Raw genomic sequence first — 17370 nt, 5'->3', positions numbered from 1 at the left:
CATCCCAATAGGAGGGGTGAAGAAAAAGAAGAAAAAAGACAGGTAGCAATGTTTTGGAATGTCAGGGGGATACGGCAGGATATTAAAAGAAACTTCGTTAGAGATACAATTGTAGAAAAATATCTTCATTTTGTGCGATTACAAGAAACTATCAAAAGTGATTATTCAAAGAATGAACTACATAACCTTTCTGGAGGAAAAAGTTTCCTCTGGGAATGGATTGCTCCTATGGGCAAATCTGGTGGTATCCTAGTAGGAGTCAATAATGATTGTTCTGATATTCTGCAAGTGGAAAAAGGGACATATTTTAATAGAATGCTTCTATTTGAAAAAAAACTAAATTTAGCTGGAACTTAGTAACAGTATATGGTGATGCTCAAAAAGAAGGAAAAGCAGCTTTTTTAGCTGAGCTATCCAGAATATATCAAGATAACCCCCTACCATGTGTGATTGGAAGGGACTTTAATATAATCAGAAATATCTCTGAAAAAACAAACCAGGGGAACTGATCACTTTAGTTTTCTGTTTAATGGCATAATAGAGCATGCTTGGCTTAGACATATACCAATAAATGGGAGAAATTATACTTGGGCCAATAAATGGGAGAAATTATACCAGGGGAAAAGTTAGATAGAGTTCTAATTTGCCCTGATTGGGAAGAGAAATACCCTTTGGCCATGGTAAATGCTTTGGAGAGGGAGATCTCTGATCACACCCCTCTTCTACTGGACACAGGGGAACATAAGACTGCTCACCCTATTTTCATATTTGAAAATGCCTGGATGATGATGGAAGGATTTAAAGAATTTGTTGAGAAAAACTGGGGGATAAACTGCAATTGATCTAGCCTAGATACTTGGCAGAAAAAATTAAGGAATATTAGACAGAAGATCAAAAGATGGGTCCTAAATGCAAATGCTGCATACAGAAAAGGGAAGAAAGAGTTGATGAGCTTGCTAGATATAATTGATAAAAATGCTGAAGTTAGAGGGCTTTGTGCTCACGATAGGGAGTTGCAAAAAAATTAGGAAAGGAGCTGAAAGATCCACTTAAGCTAGAAGAGATCAAATGGCTACAAAGATATAAAGATAAAGAAATTAAAGATGGTGATTCTAACACTAGATACTATCATGCCAAGGTAAATGGGAGAAGAAAAAAATAGAATTCTAAAATTGGAACGGGATGGGGAGGTGATTGAGGGAGATAAAGAGCTCATGGATTACATTACCGGGTCCTTAAAAAACTGTTTGGGCAAACATAAATCTCTAATATCAATCTCAATATCCAGGGTGCTGAGGGGATTTCTTCCCATGCACAGGAAGAGTTGATCAGACCTTTTTCCTTGGAAGAAATTAAAAATGTGGTTTTCTCCATGGATAAAAATAAAAGTCCAGGGCCAGATGGTTTTGCCATTGAATTCTATCAAAACTTTTGGGAGATGGTCAAAAATGACCTGAACAATATATTAGATGGCTTCCATAGTGGAAAAGATGACTTGGACAGGCTCAATTATGGGATTATTACTTGGTCCCTAAGACCAAAGAAGCTAAACAGATTCAAAAATTTAGACCTATATGTTTTTTGAATGTGAGTTTCAAAATCATTACTAAAGTCTTGATGAATAGACTTAGCAAAGTGATTTATCCTATAATTTCTCCTATCCAAACTGCCTTTGTAAAATGCAAATAGATTATGCAAGGGATAGTTATTTTGCATGAAGCTTTGAACTCTATCCATAATAAAAAAACAAAATGCTATGATATTCAAGGTTGACTTTGAAAAAGCATATGATAAGATTAAATGGCCTTTTGTTCACAAGATGTTGAAACTTAAAAACTTTCCTGACAAGTGGTGTGATTGGGTGATGCACACCATGAGAGGGGGACACATGGGTGTGAAGGTTAATGATAGTGTGGGGCCTTTTTCAAAACATTCAAAGGGCTCAGACAAGGGGACTCTCTTTCTACTTTGCTATTTGATTTAGCAGTCGATGTCCTAGCCCTGATAATGGATAAAGCAAGGACTGAGGGATATATAATAGGGTACTCACTGATGTTCATGAAAATGGTGTAAATATGCTACAATATGCTGATGATACTATATTCCTGGTACAGGATGATGAAGAATCAGCTAGAAATCTCAAATTCATACTAACTGCTTTTGAGCAGATGTCTGGGCTGACAATAAACTTCCACAAAAGTGGAAGTGATATATATCTATTTGGGGAAGCAAAAAAACAAAAGTGATATCTATCAGGAGATATTCACATGCGCCCTTGGTGAAATGCCTCTGAAATATCTTGGCTTACCTGTTTCTAGTAAAAGAATTAGAAACAACATGTGGAAAAATATGACTGGAAAATTGAAAAAAGGTGTGCTTGCTGACAGGGGAGATTGCTTAATATAGATGGCAGAGTAACATTGGTTCAATCTTGTCTTACCAACATACCCATATATATGATGTCATTTTACCTTCTCCCTGCTGAAGTAAAGGAAAAGGTAGATTTTTATAGGGCTAGGTTGGTGTGGCAAGCTGAAGAAGATAAAAAGAAATACCACTTGGTCAAATGGAAGACTTGTTGTCTCCCAAAACAGCAAGGGGGGCTGGGAGTTACTAATTTGGAACTCTTTAATATTGCTTTACTAGCCAAGTGGGTGTGGAAACTATAGGATGATGATGTACTCTGGAAAAATATAATTAGAGCCAAATATATTAAAGAGAAATGTCTGTCTGGAATAAAACATAAAAATGGGGACTCCCAATTCTGGTTCAGTCTTCTCAAAATTAGGAAATTTGTTTATCCTCATATTAAGAAAAAACTTGGTGATGGTAGAAATACCAGCTTTTGGGAGGATTGGTGGGTAGATGACAAACCTTTGAAAGAGGCCTACCCTTCTCTTTACTTCATTAGTAATGATCAAAACATTTCTGTCAAGGGAGCCATTGACAAAGGATGGGATCTCTTCTCTTTTAGAAGAGCTCTGTTTGGGGATACTGAACAACTATCGAATAGCTTAAAAAGAGATGTGAAGAGATACTGATGTATGGAGGAAAAGATAAACCTATGTGGATGATGCCTGCTAATAGGAAATTTTCTGTGAAGTCCCTTTACCCCCATCTCACTAAAACAGATGTGGGTTTCCCGCAAAAATTCTTGTGGAAAACAAAGGTGCCAGCGAAAATCAAATTTTGCCTATGGCTGTTAAACAAAAAAAAGCATCCTAACCAGAGATAATATGTTAAAGAGAGGGTGGAAAGGGGACAAACAGTGTGTCCTGTGTGGAAAAGAGGAGAGCATTGATCACCTCTTCTTCTCCTGTTCGGTAGCTAGGCTCATCTGGAGTCTGGTTGGTTGTGCTTTTGATTTAAAGCAGATCCCGAGAGATCTGAATGATTGCTTTGGGAACTGGCTTAAGAAATTTAACAAAAATGACAAAAGGCTGGTGTTGACTGGCACTTTTCTGCCTTACTTTGGGCAATTTGAAATTGCAGAAATGATATTATTTTTGGCGGGAACAATATAAATGACCCATATGGGATTATCAAAAGAATGTGTAATTGGATTACTGACTGGGCTGTTTTGCAGAGAAAGGGCCCAGAAGAAAAAATGTTGATGCTGGGAGCAAGACTCGTCGAACAGGTGGCAAGTGAGATATACAGGGCTTCACAAGGGTGGCGTTTTGGCGTGCCGCGGCTACATATGTGATGGTGCGCGTCTCCATGGGAATGGACCTTCTTATCTAGACGTCCGTTTCTAGCTGCTTGGCTTCCTTTTGGTAGAATTGTAATAGATGGATCGTTGTGTCTGCTTGGTCTAGCAAGTTGTTGTGTCTGCTTGGTCTAGCAAGTTGTGGCTGCAGGAGGCGGCTGGATATTTGCTTTAGATGTGTTGGATGTTCGGGTCTGTGTTCTGGTTACTTGTACTGGACTTCTGATGGTTTCTTTAATAGAAATCGGAGGGGAAACCCTGTTTTGCTTTTAAAAAAATTGCATACAATGGCGGCCCCAGGATTGGGCCATGCCCTGGGCCGCTTTCGAGCATTGCAGCTTTAAAAATTGGCGTCCCTCTCCATCAAGAAAAGAAGACATGACACAAACATATCAATACCAAACAAAAAAAAAGAATCATGCTGCTTAACTAAGAGCATCACAGGAGAGAGAGAGAACAGCGTCAGCATTTTTATTCGCACAGCCTCAAACCTTTTACAGAAGCTATGACCCGACGCGATGCTCACGGCGTTCTCAGCCACTCGACAGGCAAACCAACTTATGATCCTCGAGCTTGATGACTAGGACTATAAGCACGAAAGATATATATGGTTTACATCTTGGAGCGGCGTTATTCGGTTCAATATATAGCTCAAATATCAACCTATCACGAGACAAAAATGGCACATGTGGATCCCCAATGAGAACCATAGCAAAGGCCTGGGACAACAAGAATGTCTTCTATATATGTACTTATGTATGTAACATGCTGACAATCTACGCCCTCAGGTCATGAACCGCTTCGCCTGCAAAGAAGACCGAAAGGAATCGTCATTACCAGCAGTGGTATACGAGAGGTGGGTCATGCAGCTATGACAAGAGACCTTGTAATCTTACCGTGCATTCTCTTGACGAAACGTTCAAACTCGGGGAGGTTGGGTCCCTCGAAGAGGGTGCTGCAGAGCCTCAGGTAGGTGAACCCGAACAGGTGCCGCCCATCGGGGTCGTTCCGCGGCTTGGCGTTCTCCAGTGTCTTGTTGAAGCCGTCCCTGTCATAGCAAGGCAGAGCGTTCTCACTGGCCACTTGTATCCCGGCATCCCATGCAGCATTCAGCACCTGAATAACAAACAATAATCCAACAGATCAAACACTGGTATACTATCATCAAGATAGCTGCTCTCAAGTAATGAACAGAAGAATTCAGTTGGCTACATGATTTACGAAACCGAATGTTCGCACAAAACCCTACCAACTAGTTGCTCAAGTCAGAGAGATTCACTAACCAGAGAGTAAACTAGCACTCTAAAATACCGCTAAGAAAATGTGAAAGTGAATGATAAGCATCTCTGTAAACGTAGAAGGTCCCGTTTTTCTCTAAAAAATGTAGAAGGCCCCGTACCTGCCATACCAAGCCCTCTGGATCAGCCAAGGCCTCGGGGTACACCTCATGCTGATCCATGGTGCGCAGTTCAACACAGGTGAAGTTCAAAGCCGCACCATGCTTTTTCAATACTTGAGCAATTGGAGCGTAGCCGTCGCGGTTACATGGGTTGTAGAACCCAGCAGTCAGCTCAGCAGCATGGCTGGCAGTTTTGTACCACCAGTGTATGCCTGACACCTGTTCATGTCACAGGAGCAAATCTTGATGTCAGATCATTTAGTTTATTTCGTATGCGAAAACAAGTTTATCTCAACACTAGGAAGATCAAAATGCCCCCGATACAGATGTCCAGAGGTACTGATGCTTTGTGAAGTAACTAACTGACGATTATGACTGACCTTGACAGCAATAGCTGAGCCTTCAAAGGCCAACCTGGCTAGCATCAGCACGCGGTCCGCATGATCCAGCAGCACCTGGGCGTACCAGTTGAGGAAGAACCGGCCATAATAGCTATCATAATCTCCTCCGTCACAGAAGAATCCAGTGTTGTTTGGTTCAGAATTATAGTGGCCAGCGTTGTCTGGTGACTTTGCCCACATGGCGTGTCCCCGTGCTTCTGCGGCCCTCCTCAGATTTTTCTGCAAGTACCTGTCATAGCACTGGAGCAAAATACATCCTCAACTGATACCCCTCTTATGCTATAAGAAACTTGACGAGATATAGATGATATAGCACGGATTGGCAATGCCAATATACCTTTAAGTAGAAAATGACCCCTGAAAGATAAAGTGTAGAGATGAAGCTTTACCTGAAACTCTCCAATGCCAGGGTATTTCCAGCCATGGTTTGCTGCATAAGATGGATACCGTAACTCTCCACAAGCACCTAGTCCAACCTCAATTTCTGAAATGATCCCATCCTCAAAATACTCGTCAAATTCTACTCGGAAGCTTCTCATGAAGTCAAAGTACACCTGCAATGATTAATGGGGGTGAAATGGAGAAACACATATAACCCTCCGATAAACTGAAAATCTTAAACACAGAAAGCCGACATTTAAGTTTCATGATATACCCACTATAAAACTAGAACACATGGAAAATATACAGCAGGTGCAGCTTCTTTATTCAAGACCCTCTAAAACAGACTACAGCAGTTCCTTCTTTATTACTATGTATTAAGGCCGCACTTGGGATGGGTGTAAAATAACACGGAGGTGTTTTGTTTACAGGTGCAACTTAACAGCTAATGAGCAATTTCCGGCCGTAAACAAAACGACTGACCGTGGCATGTAATTTTTACGGAGGTATTTAAAACGAAAACGGTGATCCAAACAGGGCCTAAGTACGTATAAACAGGGTGTTGGTGATAAATCTCATGTTCCCTGGACCATTTGTATATCAAGTGCACACGAATTCAGGAAGGTGGCATTGCACATTTAGAGAACTAATGAATTCACAAGAAGTAACAGATTCACCTAAAGCATAATTTAGAGGGCATTAGTTGGAAAAGCTTTTGCAGGGTTCAAGTAGTTGGGAAATGGGAGTCAATTCAAAAACAGAGTGCAGCAATTTGGTGGAAATTCGAGATCAAGAGATGAGTAAGCATGCATACAAATATAAAGTTCCCCCCTGGTTTCTCCAATTCCCACTTATCATCCATTGGGATACAGTGAAATGATCGTACCTCGACCGCAGTTCGGCCTTGTAGAACCCTTTCTTTATCGATGCCCCACGAGAGGCACTCCGTATTACGCCTTCCCTCCCTGTCGGTGAAGTAGATGTCCGGGTTGCTCTTTCCGATCTCTATCACCCATTCCGGGAGAGGAATGGACACGTCATCTCCGACATTGCCTCCGCATTCATGGAACGACATGACCACCTAAGTTATATCAATCAGAATAGCAAAATTCAGCAAAGGAAACTCAAATTCATGATATGTGCATCTTTATTGCAAGACACTAATAATTTGATTCGGAAATGGATGGATGTGTGACCTGCAGCTTGAGCTTGAGGTCCCTGATGATGTGGAAGAGGCGCTTGTAGCCGGCCCAGTTGTACTCCTGCGGCCGGTGCGCCTCGACGTTGCCCCACCAGCAGTCGACCATGACGCCGTCGACGCCCGCCGCCTTGAGCACCCGCAGCTGCGCCACCAGCTCGTCCGCCTCCGCCACCTCGCCCTTCACGGTCACCACCCCGAGCTACAAATGACGAAGGCGGGGTCAGCAATTGCGGCCAATGTCATCAAACACAACGCACACGTGGAGCTCAACGTGAAAGAAGAGAATGGTATCTGGATTACCGGGAGCATGACGTAGACGGGCACGTAGGGCGTGCCGGCGAAGTCCCGCTCGGGCGGGGGCCGCGGCGGGGCCACGACGGCCGCCGCCGGGCGCGTCGCGAGGCCGGTCTGCTCGCCCCCGTCGCCGCCGTCCATGGCGGCGTCGGCGTCCTCGTCGTCTGGCACCGGCACGGCGAGCAGCGGCGACGCGGGGGCGCCCTCGGGCACGGCGCGCGGCACCACGAAGGGCGAGGAGGCGGCGGCGGTCCGGAGCGCGGGGGCGCACCCGGCGCGGCGGGAGATCGGGCGCGCGGCGAGCGGGGGCACGGCGATGCCTGGGGCGCAGGAGGAGGAGACTGGGAGCAGCGCGGCGGTGGCGGCGGCGGAGGGGGAGGAGAGGGAGATGGCCGGTGCGAGCATGGCGGGGCGCGGCGTCTGGAGGAGCAGAGTAGTAGCAGGAGGAGGAGCAGTTAGCGTCGGATCTCAAAGAATGGGAGGGAGGAAGAAGACGGGGGAGGTGGCGGTGGAGCGCGCCCACGGGAGGCGGGTGCGGGGGCGGGAGCAGCCGCCCGTGATCCCGCGCCGCCGCCCCCCCTTTGCGGCCATGGACGGCCACCAAAAATCCCAGCTTTTTAATCTCAGAATACGCCGTATTATCCGGCTCTACTGCCCGTATACGGCGGCTTATGACGTCATAAATGAATGCCACTGCTCACTCACTGTCACTGGGAGCTCACTCACTGGGTGAGCTGAGGTGGCGTGGGTGAGTGGTGACCAGGCGAGGGGGGCAAGCTATAGAACTATAGAAGCAGAGAGGAAAAATGGAAACTTGCCTGGGGGTGGGGGTGGGGGTGGGAGGGGAAGGTGGTGCCGTCGGGGAGGACGACCCAGCCGGCGTGGCGGGCGAGCGCGGCGACCACCTCGTTGACGTCGGCGCGGGAGCGCAGCCCGAAGCCGCCGTGCCGCCGCAGCCCCGCCAGGATCCGCCCCGTCACCGCCCGCCGCCGCCGCTCCCGCGCCTTGGTCCGCTCCTTCTCCTCCCTCCCCCGGCCCCTCCGCCTGCTCTGCTCCGGAGGCCGCCGCTCGTCGCCGGCCACCAAGAAGTCCTCCTCCCCTTCCTCCTCGTCGGAGTCCTCCTCATCCTTGACGGCCCCGCCGCCCATCAGCTCGCCCTCCTCCCCCGGATCCAGCCGCAGCATCGATCGGGCCGACGCGCCGCCGTGCCGTGTGGGGAACGGGCAGGGCACGCGTGCACGCTAGGGTTGGCGCGCGCGTGCGAGGCGTGCGACCGGGTTATGGCTGGCACGGTGGCACGGCGCGGCGACACGTGTGGGCGACGGACGGCCGGGATGGCGCCGAGGCACGTGGGGCGCATGTGGCCGGCCGGCCGTCGCCATGGCCACCCACCGGCACCCTGCCACCCATGCGACCCTGCTCCTCTCTTCCCCCAGAGCCAGAGGCAACAAGCTCTTCCATCAGAAACGAAATCCCAACACATTTTGAAAAGTACTAGCTGCCTATGCTTCAAAAATTGCTTCATCACTCTTCAGGATGAGGACGATGACCATAACAACATCCAGTGCTTGATCTGAAGATGGATCTTGGAGTTTCTCCATGCTCTGTGGTCAGAGTAGATGCATCCCTGCATGACTGGATGGGGTTTTAAACTTAATACTGATCCACAGTGCATTGCAGGTGAGCATCATCAACAGCATCACAGTGGCCAATTGTCTGGTCCAGTTTGGACTTTGGATTGCACCACCAATCATCCAACTCTTCCTATCTTAGTACTTTATTTTGCTACTACTAGTGGTTTGCTTATCCACAGGTGAGACACAGATCCAATGAAGCACTCGCTGACTTGACTCTGACTGGATAGAAGAACCGACATGCGAAATCCAGACAGACGACCATGCTAGTCTCTTGGACTCTTTGGAATGAGAGAAACGCCCGCCACAAGAGTGCGCCACCGCCTATTCTTCTTCAAAATATTTTGCTTGAGGCCAACCTATGGGTTACAACGGGTGCTAAGAAACTAAGACGTATTGTTGTACGAGAGTAATTGCCATGCGGTTTTTTTTGTAGGGTCACTTGCAATCTGTCAAACTCTATTCTCCTCTTATTTAATGGATGAGGCAAATCTTTTGCCTTCGTTTCAAAAAAAAACAATGGTCAATTGTTTACTTTGGAGTTTGTACTAGGCCGCCAGCCATCCAGCTCTTCCTAGCTTACTTTACTACAAGTGGTTTGCTTATCCACTAGTGGAAGAGACAGATCCAGTGAACCACTGACTCTGATGTGAATTGAGTAGTCTGTCTGCATCATCACCTTCGACAAAGTCATCACCCTTTTTTGACAAAAACAATCTCTTCTGTCTGATTATAGCAATACAATGCATGAGCATAAATACTCACTGCATACTCAAAGTAGACAGAGTGAATTGTTCAGTGAAACACTGGGGGTGTGTGAACCGAGTGGCGGCGGCGGCGCCATATTCATCCTCAACGCAATTTTTTTAGACTACATCCTTGACAAAATAATAAACATGAAGATGACTATTCACCTGGAGATGGATCTTGGAGCCTACACATCACATCAGGAAGTTTAGATGCCCTGACGTACCATCGCCCATTTGACGCTAACATTCAGATGCTCTACAGATATCCAAATAGGCATGTATATCCATCTTCTGAGTCATACACCATCCACACATCATGAATCATCCGCAGCATGAAAACTGCCAGTGGACAGAAGAAAAACAGAACTAGGAGCAGCATCACAGGTTCACAGTGGCCAATTCTTCATTCGACATGTATCCAATTCTTCATTCAGGTTCTGATTAAATTACACCACGCACGTAATAACATTCAACTGGATCCCCAAAATTCTGAAGAGGGATGGAAGGTCTTGACACTGTTACCGAAACTAGGCACACAAGAGCACAGGCAACAGGGATGGAAGGTCTAACCAGTTTCCATTGCAGATAGACATGTATCCATCCGAGCTATAAAGTATAAGAAACACAAGTATAAGAACTATGAGCATCACAGTGGTCAATTGCTCGGTTTGGAGTTTGGACCAGGCACCAGCTCTACCCAGTTTACTGCTACTGGTTTGCTTGCTCAATAACAGGCATCATCCACAGGCAAGACAGGTCCAAACAAGCACTGCCTTGACTGGCTGTGATTGTTCATCCCTGACAATCCCGTTCATTCGAATCCTGACAAAAAGGAAACATCCTTCATTCGATACCTATTTTTCTAACAGGTATCAGAATCCTGGCTGTGATGGTACATCGCATAGGCATAATATAATCCTCAAAGTTCTAAGCAATACAAGGACCTTTCCTTTTCATCAGAAGAAACAATATATGTAACTGTTGCAAGTAGCTGGAACAAACACAGGCATGTCCATCTGAGCTACACACATCACATCAGGAACTGCAGTTTAGATGCCTCCCTGATGCATCATCATCATCCTTGACACCAGCAGCCGGTGGCTCTACAGGATTCACATCCACGGTGCATCATCATCACATCAGGAAGCACTGCAGTTCAGACGCCTTATACAGTAACTAACCTACAGTGGCCCTATATGATTCTGGTTAACACTGCACATCACACAGAAATACAGATATAAATACTCGTGTTGGTTCCTCGAAATCCAAAGCAACATGAATTAGGGGGAAACAAATGCTGTTACAACTTACAAGTAGGAACATATAAAGCAGGCAGCAAGTAACACTTGTACTACAGTGGTTATTCAGGATTCTTGCTAAAAATACACCAGAGACATAAATAACATTTCGGTGGATCCCCAAAATTCTAAACAACAATGGGAGATCTTGATAATATACCCTTGCAAGTAAGAACATAATTCTGAGCAACAGCACATCATCACACAGGAATAATACTCATTGGACCCACAAAATCTATACCAGGCAATTGGAACACTTCTTTCCGTCAGATAAAAGCGAAGAAGAATTGCTGCTCCAAGCAGGAAACAGAGCAGGCAACAACCAGTTAACATGTGCAATTCTTCCAAAGAATACAAGCACCTTTTTCATTTTATCAAAGAGACACTGCAGTTCGAAGTAGTAGGAACAATACAAGCAATGAAATAGACTAACGTTCAGTGGGTCTAATAGAATTCCGATCAACAGAACATCATCACACAGGAATAGATGTTCATTGGATCCTCAACATCAAAAGCAATGCAAGACTCTTTGGTTTCATATAAAAAGACCAGAGGCAACAAGTAGAATATGTAGTTCTGTTATTCACTGCAAATAAACATATGTTCCTTCTTCTGAGCTATTACACCATCCACACCAGGAAGGTAATGCAGTTCAGATGCACTGACGTATATATAGTATCCATTTTTTTTCCAAGTATATATACAGTTTGTGTGAGTTCTAAAGATACATTCCATGTACATAACACAACCTAACACGGATTAGAAGGATAGATAATAAAGCCCTTCCTTCCTTCCTGATCGCTATCATGAATTATCCATCATACACACGTGCAGCAGGAGAAGGGCCAACCCAAATCAAATGTACATACATACCGGCGGCTCATGAGTCTCCTCCTACAAGAATATATCGTCGACGCCCACGGCGGTCGACGGTGGCGCCTCGTCCTCCTCCTCCTCCATCTCCGGCTCGGGCTCCATGCCGAACTCAGGGGAATCGATGTCGGCGAGGTTCTTGAGGTCAACAATGGAGAGCTCATCGAGCCGCTTCACCACGAGGTCAGCAGCTCCGAGCTCGTAGACGGGGTGCTTGCTCGCGACGGCCACGCACTTCATGCGGGCGTCGTGCGCGGCCTCCACGGCAGAGTTGGAGTTGCCGAACACGACGCAGCGCTCGGGGATGAAGCCCAGCAGCTGCGCGGCGTAGAGGAACAGCTCTGGGTCGGGCTTGCCCCGGTACACGTCCTCCGCCGCCACGACGGCGTCGAAGAACCCCCGCGCGCCGACGGCCTCGATGGCCGCCTCGACGGCCTTGCGGGGCCGCGTGGAGGCTACGGCGAGGGGGATCTTGTAGTTGACGAGCGTGCTCATGAACTCCCTCGACCCGTCCCGCATCTGGCTGGCGGCGCCGCGGAGCCCGCCATGGATCTCCTCCTTGCGGGCCGCCAGGCGCCGCAGCTCAGAGGGGTCCCGGGACCAGCAGAGCACCTCGGAGACCGCGTGCTCCGCCTTCATCCCCTCGACCCGCCGGAGGACGAACGCGGGCGGCGGCGACTTGCTCTCCTCCTCGGCGAGGGTGAGCCACGCCTGCCGCTCCAGCCGCGTGTCGTCCTCCACCACCACGCCCTCCCACTCGAAGATGACGCCGACCCAGCCGCAGCCCATGCGCTCGAGGCGGAGCAGGGGGTTGTGCAGGCTCGGGTCGTCCGCCCTGTTCCGCGGCGGCCACGACGGCGTCGCGGCAGGGGGGGCATCGTCGTCGGTCCCTAATCCGTTGTCGCCGTCCCCTGGGATCCCACGGAAGTCCTTGCGCGGGACGGCCTCCTTGGTGAACCCGACCGCCGCGAGCGCCCTGACGGGCCAGTCCGCGAGCCGCTGCTGCGCAGGAAGCGACGGCTGCCTCCTGGCCACGAGGCGGCGGCCCGCGAAGGGCGTGCGGAGGGGCCGGCAGCTGACGACGTGGAGCAGCGTCCGGCGGGGCCGGTGGTGGTCGAAGGGGTGGCGCGCGATGAAGGAGGTGCTGGCGCTGACCGTGTCCACCATCATCATGGCTGCCGCTGGATCCGCCCGGCCCGCGCGCCTATCGGCCGATCAATCAAGAAGAAGAAGTAGAAGAAGGAGCAACGAGATCCTCCGCCCGAAATTCCTCTGCTTTATTGCTGATCCCGCGCTGCAAGAAGAAGAAGGAGAGGGAGACCGGTCAGAAGTCAGAACCCAATCCGCGGGAGGAAGAAGACAGGAAACCATGGCAGGAAGCGAACAAAAGAGAGCAACGGCGGAACCAACCGCGGCAACGAAAACAGAGCACCTAATCCTCCTCCTAATCAACGAGAAGGATAAACAGAGAAAGAAAGAAACCAAAGCAAAGAGGATGGATTCGATTTGGGGATTCTTGGACCAATCAATCTATGTATAGGTAGACAGCCGCCCCTCCCCCGGATTCGATTCGGTCGGGGTTGGGCCAGTCGGAGGGGAGGGGGGATAAGGGGGTGGGGAAGAGGCGGCGCGCACCGTACCGTACCGTGGCGTAGCGTCCCGGCGAGGGAGGCGGCGAGGATTGGAGCGGAGGGGAGAGGATTAGCTTGTCCTTCGTCGGTTCCTTCCTCCTTCTTCCTCTCTTTTCCTCCACGCGATTGATTGATGGAAAAGAGGGGATTTTTCTATTGGCTCTCTCCGTTTCTCTGTCTGCCGTCCGGTGGTGGTGGTGGAGGAGGAAGGCGAGACGAGTCCCCGCCCGATGCGCGCCACGTCGCCCAAACGTGAGGCCGAGGTGGCGCCTCCCGCGGCCCAGGAATTACCCGGCGGCTTCCTACCATCTTTTTCCTTCTTTATTATTATTTATATCATTATTACAATTATAATTAAATCTAAAAATGGTACGAGTGGCTATAATCCATCTTGTCCATACCACCTACGCAATCAATATATAATGTAACTCAAGGAAACTCCGTTGCTCCACAGGAAAACTTTGCAAAATCTTTGGACGCTGCTGACCCGCGTAAAACCACCTGGGAGAGATCTCACGCGGGTTGTTATAAAAATGAATGTCGATGCTGCTTATTTTGAGGACGGGTCGGGAGCTGCAACTGCTAGCTATACTTCGAAACTCAAAGGAGGAAGCGACGACAGGTTGTTCATGGGTTCTCAAGAATTTACTCAGTAGCATGACAGCGGTGGCTATGGCGTTGCAAAGAGGGACTTTTTGTGGTACCACGATTTATCTCGGATGCACCCGCGTTATTATGAAGTCTGATTCTCTCTCGAGTTTATTCAATCATGGAATGGAATTATCAGAGTTGGGCATCCTATACAACCATTTTGGCCGTTTGCTAACTGCGGCAAACAGTTGGCCTCATGCACAAGAGCGCCTCCGACAGGGCCGGCCCATGTAAAGGAGGAAAATCCCACAAAAAAGTAGCGCGGCTGCTAGGATCGAACTCGCGACATCGCAATAGCTAACACATGCTGCTAGCTACTACACCTTATAGCGGATGGTCACAGGTAATTGCGTGAATCGTTTTTCACCATCACGCAATATTCACTCTAAAGTCCAATTTGCTGTAGCATACAAATTATTAAACAGCTTTGAACAAATTTTAAAAACCACAAACAAAATTTTGGAAAATGTGAACAAAATCTGAAATTCTATAATAGTTTTCGAATTACAAGAACAAAATGTAGAAATTCCTCCTATTTTTAAAATTTCTGGACACTGTCTGTAAAATAGAATATTTTTTATAAATTTGGATTTTTTTTGAAAATTTTCGAACAACTTTTCCAAACATGAGGACTATTTTTTGAAAATGCGAAAAAATGTTGTCAACCCGAAAATATTTTGACATTTACAAACATTTTTTGAAACATGAACATTTTTTTAAATTGTGAATAAAATTTGAAATTTCTGAACATTTTTCAAAACAGAAATTATTTTATGAAAGCGTGAACGAAATTTGAAAACAGGAAAATTTATTGAAGTCCCTGGACATTTTTTTAAACACGATTTTTTTGAAATCGTGAACAAATTTTGAGAATGAGAACAATTTTTGAAACATGGATTTTTTAAAAATTGTGAACAAATTTTGGAAGCAAGAACATTTTTTGAAAGGCAAACATGGTTTAAAATTGTTGACAGAATTTTTTATATGATATTTTTCTGAAATTCGGAACAAATATTTGAAAATATCAAACAAAAGAAACAAGAAAACAAAAACAAGAACAAGCAAAAAGGAAATGAAATAGCAAAAAGTAAAAAGGAAAAAGTAAAATAGAAAAACCAGTCCAGGAACCTTCTAGAAGGTTCCTGAAACCGATAAAAACCGCTGGGAACCCTCTGGAAGATTGGCAAAAACCGAAACCTGTACCTGCTACAGATGGGCCGGCCAATCGCTCGATCGGTCGCTCCGTCTGTGCAATTGCTCGACAGTTTGACGCAATGTGCGTCAAATAGAAATTTCCCTCTGCAGGTGCCCTATGTGTCGCATATAGTGAGATGTAGGGAACCCTCGCATGAAGGGGAGGCCACAACCTCATTTGTTTTCCCGTTTCAAGTTCTATTTATTTTTAATTTCGTTTTTACTTCCAAATATTTTAACTATGTAAATTACAATAACTCTCTGCATAAAACATTTGAAAAATATTAACCAAGCATTTGAAAAGATGGGAAATGTGTATATAGAGAAAATGTTTTATTATGTATACAAAAAAATGGATACATAAAGTTACAATGTGTATGAATTTTTTTTGACCACATATTTAAAAAATGTTAATCAAGCATTTGAGAAAATTTTGACCAAGTATATAAAAATGTTAATCATGCATTTGAAAATGTTAAATGTGTACCAAATAATGTCGACCATGTATTAAATAATGTGAATCCTATAATTAAAAATGGTAATCAAACATTTCAAAAAAATGGAAACAATATTGACCATATATTAAAAAATGTTAGTTTTGTATTTGAGTTTTTTAGTGAAGCATTTGGAAAATGTTAAATATGTTTATATAAAAAGTGTTGACCATGTATTCAAAAAATGTTAAACTTGTATTTGAAAATTGTTAAACATGTATTTGAGAAATGTAAACATGTTTTATAAAAATACATTAGATATATAACAAAAATTTACAATGTGTATGGAAGAAATAGAGATAAAAATATAGGATTTCAAAAAAATATTAATCATGTATTTCAAAAAAATTAAACGTGTATATAAAAAATGCCTCTGATGTATATCAAAAATGTTAAATCTGTACTAAAAGCCAACAAAAACCAAATGAAATGAAAGGAAGCAAAGAAACCAGAAAAACCTAAGAAAGCCGAGAAGGAAAGGAAAAAAAACAAACGAACAGAAAATAAAAATAAAAAACTCAGTGAAAACCGACACTGATGACATTTAGCTCTGTATAGAGAGTTATAGTTTGTGTCCACTAGTAGATTGGCCCGGCAAAGCTGACCCCATTGCTCTTAAATCTTGGGCCCATCCCTTGAAATATCATGGCTTATAATGAATACAGAGGAAATTTATTTATATATGTTGGAACAGACGAAGCAGCAATAAAGAGAAGAAAATAATTGTACAGGGTCAGCCAAAAGAAAAACTGGAACTGTACAGGGTCATTCTGATTTGATCAGAATGGATTGATGGTGCCGGAATCATGGAGTAAGATGGACAATGCACTTATACTTCAATATTTCTCTGGTTCAATAATTAGTTAGCTCTTTGACATTTGGGTTAACTGACACTGATAGAATTTAGCGCTCTATAGAGACTTATAGTTCAAAACTGTCCACTAGTAGAGTGGGCCGGCAAAGGTGGCCCCGTTGCTCTTAAATCTTGTCCCCATGCCAAGAAATATCATGTCTTATATAATGAAGACAAAGGAACAATTGCGTATACGCTTTCCTTACAGTTGAACTGCAATGCAATCTTGAAAATAACAGTTGCATCGTTTAATGGCTGAACAATCCAACTGATCAAAATGTATGCATGGACATGTTGACTTCAAGAATCATCATCTAAAGAATACTTAGATGCACATATTTGTTTGCACTAGATAAGCCTGTTACTACAAATTCAAGTACATTTCCCGTGAATGGGTGGCCTAAAAATCATATTTAAATTCATTGAACATTTGAATTAGCTTATTCGTGACTGTTAAGTACTTTTGAACTATGGTGATCACAGCGAGTTGAAGCTACGGCCTGCTTTCACAACATCCCAAATCACGTACAGAAGCTCCGACGCCCTGGGGTGGGCGTGCAGCGGGACGGAAGACGAGGGCAGCGTAGGTGATGGACTGTCCAGCAGTC

General features: G+C 45.5%; 2 protein-coding genes across 5 annotated transcripts; both read right to left on the bottom strand.

Annotated features, from left to right (window-relative positions):
* Positions 1-4157: 4157 nt before the first annotated feature.
* On the bottom strand, positions 4158-8724 carry LOC125550161 (beta-amylase 2, chloroplastic). The gene is made up of 9 exons (XM_048713086.1): positions 8211-8724; positions 7392-7806; positions 7087-7290; positions 6777-6971; positions 5899-6063; positions 5489-5749; positions 5109-5327; positions 4606-4825; positions 4158-4514 (listed from the first exon to the last, which is right to left on the bottom strand). The coding sequence occupies exons 1-9, from the start codon at positions 8567-8569 to the stop codon at positions 4486-4488; spliced, it is 2067 nt and encodes a 688-aa protein (XP_048569043.1). The 5' UTR covers positions 8570-8724; the 3' UTR covers positions 4158-4485.
* A 2902-nt stretch (positions 8725-11626) lies between these two features.
* On the bottom strand, positions 11627-13779 carry LOC125550162 (5-amino-6-(5-phospho-D-ribitylamino)uracil phosphatase, chloroplastic-like). Of its 4 annotated transcripts, none has more exons than XM_048713088.1 (2): positions 13585-13779; positions 11627-13233 (listed from the first exon to the last, which is right to left on the bottom strand). In XM_048713088.1, the coding sequence occupies exon 2, from the start codon at positions 13110-13112 to the stop codon at positions 11961-11963; it is 1152 nt and encodes a 383-aa protein (XP_048569045.1). In that variant the 5' UTR covers positions 13113-13233; positions 13585-13779; the 3' UTR covers positions 11627-11960. The 4 variants fall into 4 exon arrangements, with proteins under 4 accessions (XP_048569045.1, XP_048569044.1, XP_048569046.1 ...); XM_048713087.1 differs by having other exon boundaries at positions 13580-13778; XM_048713089.1 differs by having other exon boundaries at positions 13575-13770.
* Positions 13780-17370: the final 3591 nt, after the last annotated feature.

The sequence above is a fragment of the Triticum urartu genome, chromosome 4 (genome assembly GCF_003073215.2).
Source record: "Triticum urartu cultivar G1812 chromosome 4, Tu2.1, whole genome shotgun sequence".
In the NCBI taxonomy this organism is placed as follows: domain Eukaryota; kingdom Viridiplantae; phylum Streptophyta; class Magnoliopsida; order Poales; family Poaceae; genus Triticum; species Triticum urartu.
This window is presented reverse-complemented; position numbering and strand designations above follow the sequence as displayed.